At 34.6% G+C, this 12,266-nt stretch overlaps 1 protein-coding gene across 7 annotated transcripts in view; it reads right to left on the minus strand.

Moving 5' to 3' along the window:
• XRCC4 (X-ray repair cross complementing 4) overlaps nucleotides 1-12,266 on the minus strand; it is a 355,171-nt gene that overhangs the window by 141,582 nt on the left and 201,323 nt on the right. For all 7 annotated transcript variants that reach the window (XR_004429763.1, XM_033179213.1, XM_033179212.1 and 4 more), the window contains exon 7: nucleotides 456-603. Coding sequence is in view for 6 of the 7 variants with exons in the window: in XM_033179213.1 (XP_033035104.1) it covers nucleotides 456-603 (148 nt within the window). In the remaining variant the exon portion in view is untranslated. The remainder of the gene's footprint in view (nucleotides 1-455; nucleotides 604-12,266) is intronic.

Consider the following 12,266-nt stretch of genomic DNA (forward strand, 5'->3'; position numbering starts at 1 on the left):
ACAGGGAGAATATACAATGCCAAAACATGATAGAAATAAACAGATGATGAGAAAGAGACATTTTACTTGAAAAAAATGCCAGGCATAACCAAATTAAATGGTTAATTTGAATGCTATATGGGTCTCTTTTAAGCAGTAAATTAGATTGAAACACTTTACTGAACACTAGTTGGATTCTAATATTTTTAGTATCCTACATGCTGTTTCTAATTAATCTATAAAAACCATGAGAAAAAAATTTTTGCTTACATTTTCAGCATTTCAGCTTTAAATATGAATATAAATTAACCAAATACCGGAAACAATATATTGATTCAAACATTTTACAACTCAAAAATCACATTTTCTTAAAAATAACTTTAAATAAGTTCAAAATGAAAATATAATTTTTAAGATCATATGTTAGATTTTCAAAAATGTCACCTCACTTCTTGGCAAAGAATAAAATGACTTACTTTTCCTTTTCTTGAAGCTGATGCTCCTGAGGAGCCATTTTAGGTTCTGTCCCAAGATTTTTTTGCATTCGCTGTCTCCTTTTTCTACTTGGCGCAATATCAGTGACATCAAGACTTGAAATAATGGAATCATCTTTACTTAGAGCAGCTAAAATAAAATGAGATGAGAATGTGACCCAACAAAATTATGCACATCCATACCATTTGTGAGTAAAGTATTAACTTGCTGTTTTAGCATTGACATAAGGTGACAATTAAAATATAGCAAAACTATTCTTTCAAATCTTTATGCAGATTCGTTGAATCAGGTCAGTTAGATGGCATATGATACTTTACTACCAACAAAAACATCACGTATATTGTACACATGGAATAATTCGATCAAAATGATCTTTGATGCTGGGTGAAAGTGTTCTTGGAGATTTAATGGAGCTAGTATTTTTATTAGGATTGTAACTAGAAATCATAGCAACAATGACAAAACTGCGTTGATTTTTTTATTATTATTATATTTTAAGTTCTGAGATACATGTGCAGAACGTGCAGGTTTGTTACATACGTATACATGTGCCATGGTGGTTTGCTGCACCCATCAACCCGGCATCTATATTAGGTATTTCTCCTAATGCTATCCCGCCCCTTACCCCTCACCCACTGACAGGCCCTGGTGTGTGATGTTCCCATTCCTGTGTCCATGTGTTCTCACTGTTCAACTCCCACTTGTAAGTGAGAACATGCAGTGTTTGGTTTTCTGTTCCTGTGTTAGTTTGCTGAGAATGATGGTTTTTAGCTTCATCCATGTCCCTGAAAAGGACATGAACTCATCCTTTTTTATGGCTGCTTAGTATTCCACGGTGTAATATGTGACACATTTTCTTTATCCAGTCTATCACTGATGGGTATTTGGGTTAGTTCCAAGTCTTTGCTATTGTAAGCAGAGCTGCAATAAACATATGTGTGCATGTTTCTTTATAGCAGAGTGATTTATAATCCTTTGGAGATATACCCAATAATGGGATTGCTGGGTCAAATGCTATTTCTGGTTCTAGATCCTTAAGGAATCACCACACTGTCTTCCACAATGATTGAACTAAGTTACACTCCCACCAACAGTGTAAAAGCATTCCTATTTCTCCACATACTCTCCAGCATCTGTTGTTTGCTGACTTTTTAATGATCGCCATTGTAACTCGCGTGAGATGGTATCTCACTGTGGTTTTGATTTGTATTTCTTTGATGGCGAGTGATGATGAGCTTTTTCTCATATGTCTGTTGGCCACATAAATGTCTTGTTTTGAGAAGTGTCTGTTCATATCCTTTGGCCACTTTTTGATGGGTTTTTAAATTTTTTTCCTGTAAATTTGTTTAAGTTCAGTATAGATTCTGGATACCAGCCCTTTGTCAGATGGGTAAATTGCTACCGAATGGGAGAAACTGAGTCGATTTTGAATAGTGTGCCCAAAGCTTAATTTTTTCTCCCTTAAGCCCGTTATTTTTACTATGTAATTTTGTAGAATGAGTGCTTTTTCAGGTACACATATATTACATTCTGGCAGAAAAGCTTGCACGTTGAGTTCTCACTCTGTGTAGTTCATGCTTTAGTTGATCTCTCTGAGACAACATGGACACTGTTGAACATTCTACTGAAATTCCTCTTTTTTTTTTTTTTCTATTATAACTATTAATTTCCAGATCTTATGTTTTGGGCCCTTTGCTATGGGTTTTCCATGTATTACCTTGTTAATCCTTAAAATTACTTCATAAAGTACTTATTATTACTATCCTCATTTTATTTTTAAGGAAAACAAGGCTTCAGAGAGGTTAAGTGACTTTCCCAAATCACACAGCCTTTGTTCTTATATTTTGTCATTAGGACAATTAAAAAATATTTTTTCCTAGTGGGTAAATTATTATTTGATCAAATATTAAGTGAAAGCCCATCAAGGCACAGTTTACTTTCCAAAGCTGTTTAAGTTTTAGGACATTTTTTTTATTAGCCTCTAAAAATGTATTGGGAATAGATAAGGGTAAATTAAAAAGGAAGTGTTTTTTTTTTAAACACATTCAAGCTGAAAGATTTCCCAATGCTATTAAGCTAAGAGATGACTAATGAAAGTACAAGTATATGCTTGTCTATGAACAAAACTAACAAAACTCTTAGAGCTAGAGGACATTTCAATTACAGATGTATTAACTGGATAAAGATTATATTTAATGTCACAGCAGATATCTAGGAAAAAAGAATATTAAGTTTAAATTAAAATACAAGGCAAATTTAAAAAATAAAATTAGTGAAAAGTTTTGCCATTCATTTCAGAACTCCAAATGATGTCTTACAAATTGGCAACCAAAAAGGATACCGTATGTGGGAAGTGATTACATCATGTGTTACAATGTCTGCAACTTACTTTAAAATCCAACGTTACTAAAGGTAAGTTAGTGAGGGTGGACTATAACCAAGATGTTTCTAGCATCTAATCAGGAATGCACCAGCCAGGAGCAGGCTGATGGGATCAGAAATCTGTACTCCTAAGGGAGTCACTCCAGGTCCTTTTGTTATTCATATTTCAATCAATAACTGATGATTTACTAGTAAGTATACTGAACGACAAAATGTATGCCTATTGATAAAAACAAAGCATGTAAACTAACTTGATGAACATTGCATATGGATTTTCATGAGTGAATTAAAAGTACTAGTGTTATACAGACTGGCTAAAATATATTAGAAATACTGCCCATCATTTTACAGATAAGGTGTAAAAATCTCACGAGGCCTATTTACACTTAGAGATAATCTTCCGTTAAATTTTTAAATGGTTCTGTGTCCAGCTATGAACCCTGAACAACTGTGGTTGTTCAGGCATCTTTTTATTCGTCAAAAATGAACATTTTCTATGAGGTGGTGACTGGGAAAACTAAAAGGACAGAGAGCTTGCAATTTTTTTTCAAACTTATAGTTCATGAATTATTTTGTGCTTACTTGCAAGTAAATATTTAGTTAATAATTGTATGTGTGGCAAAATTTAATTTGAGAATTTTATTAATTGCCTTGAAACAAAATTGTGGGAGAAGTGTCTCATGTTCTCATACTTCAAACTTCTTGGTGACTATCATTATTATACCACAAATAAACTGAAGCTGTGTGTGACCAAGTACTTCCGGCTAGTTCACCACATTACGATCCATTCCTCTTGATAATTACACTGTAACCTTTCTATAAAATCGGCATGAAGAAAAACGGCTAGCTGTATAAGCTTAGTTACAGTTTAAATGGAATACATCTTTTTTGGTTTGTGTTTGCACCATGGGAACAGTGTTCCCCTCAGTTTTTCACATAAATGTAATAGCAAGCCATATTGTAATAGATGCTCTTACTTCAAATACTTCTTTACAATGAAGTTTCAATATCTATCTAGCCTTTAAAAAAAGGCAAAACCAATCCATTCTATCCTTCTCTCTTCACCCTGAAACCAGGATAAAAAGGCACTACTCCAATACTTGGCACCTAAGTATTAAATTGCTCATCTTGAACATTTTTCAAATTTATTTTCTTTTCTTATTTTTTTTTTTTGAGATGGAGTTTTACTTTTTTCGCCCAGGCTGGAGTGCAATGGTATGATCTTGGCTCACTGCAACCTCCGCCTCCCGGGTTCAAACAATTCTCCTGCCTCAGCCTCCCAAGTAGCTGGGATTACAGGAGTCTGCCGCCATGCCTGGCTAATTTTTGTATTTTTAGTAGAGACAGGGTTTCACCATGTTGGCCAGGCTGGTCTTGAACTACTGAGCTCAAGTGATCCACCCACGTCGGCCTCCCAAAGTGCTGGGATTACAGGTGTGAGTCCCCGCGCCTGGCCTACATTTTTCAAATTTCAACTCATCCTGCCTTTTTCCTCCAATTGTGATAATGTTTGGTCTTTTCATTGTCTTTGGTCTTGACGCTAAACACTACAATTCTGTTCTGACATTAGCTCCCTTGAACAATGACTGTGGGTGTCCAAATGAGCAATGCTATTTCATATACAGCAGAAGGGATCTGAACTATATCAATAGGAGGTCACAGATAGGAGTTCAAAAATGTCTATAATATTCATCACCTTATATATACATTCAAGTGCAATAATTCAAGTTTTCACTTTCAAGTCTGGTATCTCATTGTTAAAAAAATCAATTCATATTAAGTGTATTAGGTTATATGTATTCATTTTAGATATGAGAGAGAACTTGAACAGAGTTGGAAAAGAATGGCAAATGTTCAAAGGGTAATGAGGAGGAGTGTGGCCTTGTAACAGCATGCATGAAAGGTACAGGAAATGAGACAGGATAAATATGGGCAGCAGAAAAGAAATGGAAGGAGTAAGAAGGCAGAGAGATAGTTAAATCAGCTTGCAAGTTTTCAAATTCAGGCAGAAAAGTATGGATTCAATATTGACTGGGGAGGTTTTTTTCTTAAGATTCCACCTCCAGAATTCTGTTTTTAATATTGTCATCATTTTTTTTGGTCATGAAAACGTGTCTTTCACCATTTCCAGGATTTATTTTTTTTAAAGAAAACAAAAGGAGAAAAAACAAAAACAAAACAAAACAAAACTAAAAACCATTGCCAATTAACTTACTACAGCTGGAATACTGATTGGTATAGCCGTGGGACGAATTTCAAGTTCTTGTTAGGTTCACTGCATCTCGAAAATGGGGACTCTTTTCACAAGCCCTGTTATTGTGAAAGGTGGCTCCACAAAAAGCCACACTTCTTCTCATCTGACAGACGAACTGCAGGATCTTGGCAACAGTAGTTCAGACATGAGAAAGACAGGGAGTTAGCTTCCCTGGGTACTCTCAATGTCGGAATGAAATGACACTGTTGGCTAAGCTGCCAGGAATTTGGCTGAATCCCCTAAGTTAAATTACCTGGTAAACTTCAGCTTCTGACCAAGAAATCTTTAAATCTCAGTATTTTTACAAATCACTTTTAAGGTTTATAATTTGTTTTTATAAGGTGCTCACTATTATCTCATATTTATAGATGTTTTTCTTTTCATATCATATATACTTTCTGTGTGCTTGACACACAGAAAGAGTCTATAATACTTGAATGAAGATTGCCACCTCTCTTCCTCATTCCCTGCCACAGAGATATGCCCATCTCTAGCCCCCTCAAATACACACACACACACACACACACACACACACACACATCCCTCAATGTCCTGAAGCATGTTATTCACAGCTGTGGCGATGTAGCTTATAGAAGGAAGGAGGCGCTAATCTTCAGGTGTCTTGACCATAAAAAAAAAAAAGTGCACTATTTGCAAATGCCATGTCCAGACAAACCAACCAACCAACCATGAGTGGTTTCCCATTGTCTACAAAATAAAGTCCTAAGATCTTAGCCCTGCATTCAAATCCTTCTACAATGTGACCTTCACCTGCCTTTGTAACCACACCTCCCACAAATCTTCTACCATATATGTAAGCTATACCAAGGGCTGCCAGGTAACAATACCTTTATTTTTGTTCTGTACTTCCCCTGTTTTGAATATCCTCTACTCCTTTACTGGCTTATCTATGTGCCTCCTTCTAGCACAGCCCAACTCATTCCAGTCATCCTAGTCTAGTAGTCCCAATCCACAGAAATCTTTCCTGTCTCTGTAGGACTTACAGTTTGAATCACTCATCTTATACATACAATCTTATATTGTTACTCTCTTTTTATGTTTATCTCTTGTTTCTCCAATTAAATTATGAATACCCTATAGCTGGAACTCATGCCTCATGCTAAACCCTAACATATTACTCAGTAGTTTTATACAAGAGAAATATGAAGACTGGATCTCTTATTTTCAAATGTGCATCTTATTTTTTAATGAAAAACTTACTTATAAACTTCCAGATGAGACGTAGGGTAAAATGGAGTGAGAATGCCTGGGTTTGGGTCTCCAGTTCTGCATTTACCTTGGGTATATTACAGAATCTCTAAGTTTTTCAGCTGAGAAAATGTATATAAACCATAATTTCTGAGATGACAAAATAGAGTAAATAAAAATGTACAATGTAAAATGTAAATAAAAAATATTTACAAACTTTTTAAATAAAAAAGTATCAGAAATATCCAATATCATAATTAAGGTATTATTTTTAAAATAGTATGTTGTTAACAAAGGCCAAATTAATATTCATTGAGGCTATCTACTATATCTTTTCACAGACATAAAAAAGTAAGATAAATACCAGTTTTCCTAATACAAAATATTCCAATTGTCACAGAGCCACCATCTATTATGAACACAGAGTACTCAGTCTACTATGACTGCTTTTGGCTGTTTTATCTATTTATTCATTTCACAAGTGTTTATAAAATATTTAGAATCAATAAGTCATTGTTTCATTTCAAAAGATATATAAATATTAAGAGAAAAAAAGCACAAAATCCAAACCTTAAAATACAACCCTAACTGAATCTGAAACTTCAAAACACATATTCTTCCTTTCCCAAGAGAAAACAACCAACCAATGCCTCAGGCTATCTTGTGCCTCTGTAGTATGTCTTACTGACAAGTACAAAGATAATCAAGAAAAGAGGCTGAGATAAGGTCTATCACACCATACTTCAATAGGCAGTATCTTAAAGTGACCTGTCTTGAGGCAGTAAATTTCTAATCTGACCAAACAAGCAAACACTATTTTTTCATGTCATTTATCAAATGCCCATTTTCAAATCTGTAATCAGTTGCTACTCAGTTTTCACAATCTAACCTGAATAACTGACGACCATCATACAAGACAAGTCAACGGTGTAATCTATGAATTAGCAATCACCAAATAAACTGATTATTAACATAACACCAAACACTTAAGAATGTACGTGTCTCAATCTGTGTACATATACTTTCCCAAATATCGGGCTCCTCTCTCAGCCAGTACAGCTAGAAGTCAGACTTAATGACAGATACCTACTGACACTGGGGCAACTCAAAAGGTCATCTTTGGAAATCCAATACTCTCAATGTCAGAGTCAGAGTGGGCCACTAAGGATAAACCACAGACCCCAGAAGTATCTGCAGCATAAAAAATAGTAAGTTGATTATATCAGATATTTATTGTTCTATGCCTACAAAACATTTCAATGTTTATTTTTTAAAATTTTATTTATTTATTTATTTATTTATTTTTGAGACGGAGTCTCGCTCTGTCGCTCAGGCTGGAGTGCAGTGGCGCTATCTCTGCTCACTGCAAGCTCCGCCTCCCGGGTTCAAGCCATTCTCCTGCCTCAGCCTCCTGAGTAGCTGGGACTACAGGTACCTGCCACCAGATCCAGCTAATTTTTGTATTTTTAGTAGAGATGGGGTTTCACCACGTTGTCCAGGATTGTCTCGATCTCTTGACCTCATGATCCACCCGCCCTGGCCTCCCAAAGTGCTGGGATTACAGGTGTGAACCACCGCGCCCAGCCTCAATGTTTAATTTTTAAAAATTGTTTCTTAAAACTTTACAACCAAAGGAATTCACTTCTTTAGACCTTAAGAATTCATTTATTCCTCCATTCATTCAACCAATATTTATTGAGTGTTTTATGAACTATTCTATGCAGAGGCAAATATTATGGTAAATTTCAGAGGCATTCCTTGAAAAAACTCTGAAACTGTGGCACTATCCAGAAGATACTACCAGCATACATTCAAAAAGTTTATAATTAAGTAGGACAGAAAGACACAACTATTTGTAAGACAGCCATAAGCCACACAAGCAATTAAAAAGGAACTAATTTAACAGTTCTAAGGTAGGCATAGATTTCCAGCTGTTTAGTACATTTCCCAAATTAATCTGTGAGGCTTCGATTTTTCTTTTCCATTGTCAACTATCTATTATAACTTGATTTCTTACATTGCTTTTCTTCTTATATAGATGCTTTTTTTTTGAAAGCATAATCCTTACAATCAGATGGCTCTGAAGTACATTTTCCAAAAGAGAAAATTAAAGGGCTAGCTCACTCTGAGCAAACTGATTTAATACAAGCCTTGGCTTCAAAATTAGGTTTCAGGATATTTCAGAATAAACTCAAACAGCAAATCTGAATTGAAACTATACAATCACCTTTTTGGGTAGGACTTTTGGGTAGCCCTCAAACATCCTTAGATTTGATCAAACTTGCAATAATGTATCTAATATTTGTAAGCTCCAAGAAGGCAGGGACTAAGTTTGTCTTATTCACTGATAAATCAAGACAGATTAGAATGGTGTGTAATACTTTTTTCATGTGTCTGTTGGCTGTATGAATGTCTTCTTTTGAGAAATGTCTGTTCATATCCTTTCCCCACTTTTTGATGGGGTTGTTTGTTTTTTTCTTGTACATTTGTCTGAGTTCTTTGTAGATTCTGGATATTAGCCCTTTGTCAGATGAGTAGGTTGCAAAAATTTTCTCCCATTCTGTAGGTTGCCTGTTCACTCTGATGGTAGTTTCTTTTGCTATGCAAAAGCTCTTTAGTTTAATTAGATCCCATTTGTCAATTTTGGCTTTTGCTGCCGTTGCTTTTGGTGTTTTAGACATGAAGTCCTTGCCCATGCCTATGTCCTGAATGGTACTACCTAGATTTTCTTCTAGGGTTTTTATGGTATTAGGTCTAACATTTAAGTCTCTAATCCATCTTGAATTAATCTTTGTATAAGGGGTAAGGAAAGGATCCAGTTTCAGCTTTCTACTTATGGCTAGCCAATTTTCCCAGCACCATTTATTAAATAGGGAATCCTTTCCCCATTTCTGGTTTCTCTCAGGTTTGTCAAAGATCAGATGGGGAAAGGATATGAACAGACATTTCTCAAAAGAAGACATTCATATAGCCAACAGACACATGAAAAAATGCTCATCATCACTCGCCATCAGAGAAATGCAAATCAAAACCACAATGAGATACCATCTCACACCAGTTAGAATGGCAATCATTAAGAAGTCAGGAAACAACAGGTGTTGGAGAGGATGTGGAGAAATAGGAACACTTTTACACTGTTGGTGGGATTGCAAACTAGTTCAACCATTATGGAAAACAGTATGGCAATTCCTCAAGGATCTAGAACTAGATGTACCCTATGACCCAGCCATCCCACTACTGGGTATATACCCAAAGGATTATAAATTATTCTACTACAAAGACACATGCACACGTATGTTTATTGCGGCACTATTCACAATAGCAAAGACTTGGAATCAACCCAAATGTCCATCTGTGACAGACTGGATTAAGAAAATGTGGCACATATACACCATGGAATACTATGCAGCCATCAAAAAGGATGAGTTTGCATCCTTTGTAGGAACATGGATTCAGCTGGAAACCATCATTCTTAGCAAACTATCACAAGAAGAGAAAACCAAACACCGCATGTTCTCACTCATAGGTGGGAACTGAACAATGAGATCACTTGGACTCGGGAAGGGGAACATCACACACTGGGGCCTATCATGGGGAGGGGGGAGGAGGGAGGGATTGCATTGGGGAGTTATACATGATATAAATGATGAATTGATGGGTGCTGATGAGTTGATGGGTGCAGCACACCAACAAGGCACAAATATACATATGTAACAAACCTGCACGTTATGCACATGTACCCTAGAACTTAAAGTATAAAAAAAAAAAAAAAAAAGAATGGTGTGTAATACTAAGTAATTTCTCAATAAATATTCATTGATTGCTATAAATTCTTAAATACTAATGGAACCTAATAATAAATAATTTACAAGTTATTTTGCATCTGTGTGAAATACCATATTATTGATTATTTATGCCTGCTGGTGCTAGTTCCAGTTAACATTAAGAAAAGAAAAACATTAGTGGCAAAAAGCAATTTATGAAAGAGCAACATTAAACCTTCAATTTATATCATTTTGAAGTTAAAAATAACAAATCTCTGAAAGCACTTTAAATGGTTAATAAGTTTCCAGAAAACAAAACTAAAATTTCTCAGCTTTCAACAGCTACCTATGTCATGAAATGTTTGGAGTCAACACAAAGCTTCATTGTTTTCATAGGTTGACTTCTGTCAACCTAAGACATTTGTTAGTGATTTCTTCATAGAGATTTCTAAGGATTTTTGAAATTTTCATTGTTTTTTATTTTACTCAACTGTTAATAAAACTTAGACTTTTTACAAAGCTTAGCTTATAGAGGTTTTCGTTGAACTAGGATAAATTTAAAAATTGGACAAAATAAATAAAATATAAAACCTTTGTAAAAGAAATGGTAGAGGAAATCTTTCAGGGTATTTTTAAAAAATAATATATTACTAGCATATTACCTGCAGTGACTCTACATTACCTGGTTAGAACTAGGACAAGATCACTAGTTTGACTAGTAAGTCAAAATCAAAATCTGATAAAATTGGCAGAGTGAATTATTAGCATGATTGATTATGTGGTTAATTTGGTCAATAAGGAACAGTGTTATATATCACAAACTCTCTCTCTCTGATCATTAACAGGGGTAGGAAGAGGAACTTAACTGAATTTATTTGACAATGATAAATCTTTCCACTTCATTTTGCCAATGCATGCTTAATTTCAGAAAACTGGAATAATTTTGATACATTAGGACAAAACATTCTATTTGCACTTCTTTAAACTCCTTTACAACAAGGTTGATGCCTCTGTGATATAATTTGGTCAGTTTGTAGTTGTTCTGTGAAAAGGAAACTAGAAGGCTAAATTTCAGTGGCATTCCTTGAAAACTGTGAAATGATTTTCAAAAAAGAGATTTCCAGATTTGCAACACTAGACATGTCCTAACTAGCTTTAAAACAGAATGGGATTAGGCAACACTTTCATTTAGAAGGAATAAGAAACATTCTACACCAAATGGTCAAATAACTAAGAAAATGTTTATACTGAATTAATAAAATACTTTAGAAGAATTCCAAACTTGAGTCTGTGAGTCATTGTCTTTATAACTATGGGCAGGCCACATAACAATTCTGTAAAGGTTTATTTTTAAATCTGTAAAATTAGGTGGGGAAAAATTAGACTAAGTGGTTACTTCTGGTATAAAAAACCCTTGACTCTGTAATTTACCTTATGATATTTTAAAAAAATGATGATATTATCCAGATAATATCTCTCTTATCCAGTAAGACAGACTAATGCACTTTCAGACCATTTTGAAGCACTTTTAAGTTAGTATTGGGTCAAAAAGCATTGCCCAAATTAGAAAGCTTTACTTAAGAATTTTCATTTCCAAACATACACATGTTTTCTTTATGTTGTACCACTTCATGTTATTTATGATTTTTCAAAATTTTCAACAAAAATCTCATAAGGCTTTTATTTTTTAAATGACTAATTTGTATATCCTTTGGTTACTGGTACTCAAAATTAGACAATTAAAAGCTAAAGTTACTTTGAACATCAATTTGACAAGAATAATAACTGGTAAATTTATCATGGTTTATTATAAATGTATTTTTAATGAAATCATATTTATGAAGACTGTTTAGCTATCTTCAAATTAGTTAGCAGTGATTATTAGCAATGTGTGAACTCCTTATTTTGAGCATGCTGTCTCAGTAATGTGTTCAGGTCAAAGCTTTCTTAATGTCACTGTCCACAAAACTTGTCATGCCCCAAATATGGAATCAGTCTTGATGCCTTTCAAAACTTCATCATGCACATCTAATCAGTACCACATAAAAAGTTCTTAGGTGTGTCTAATAATTATCTGCATCTCCAATACTTCCACAGTTTCTTAGATTACTGCTATAGTTTATACATGGCCAAGCAGATAAAATTAATTCTCATTAAAACATCCAGGAGAATGTTTCTAAAAA

Source organism: Trachypithecus francoisi, unplaced genomic scaffold (genome assembly GCF_009764315.1).
Source record: "Trachypithecus francoisi isolate TF-2019V2 unplaced genomic scaffold, Tfra_2.0 Lachesis_group2, whole genome shotgun sequence".
Taxonomy (NCBI): Eukaryota; Metazoa; Chordata; class Mammalia; order Primates; family Cercopithecidae; genus Trachypithecus; species Trachypithecus francoisi.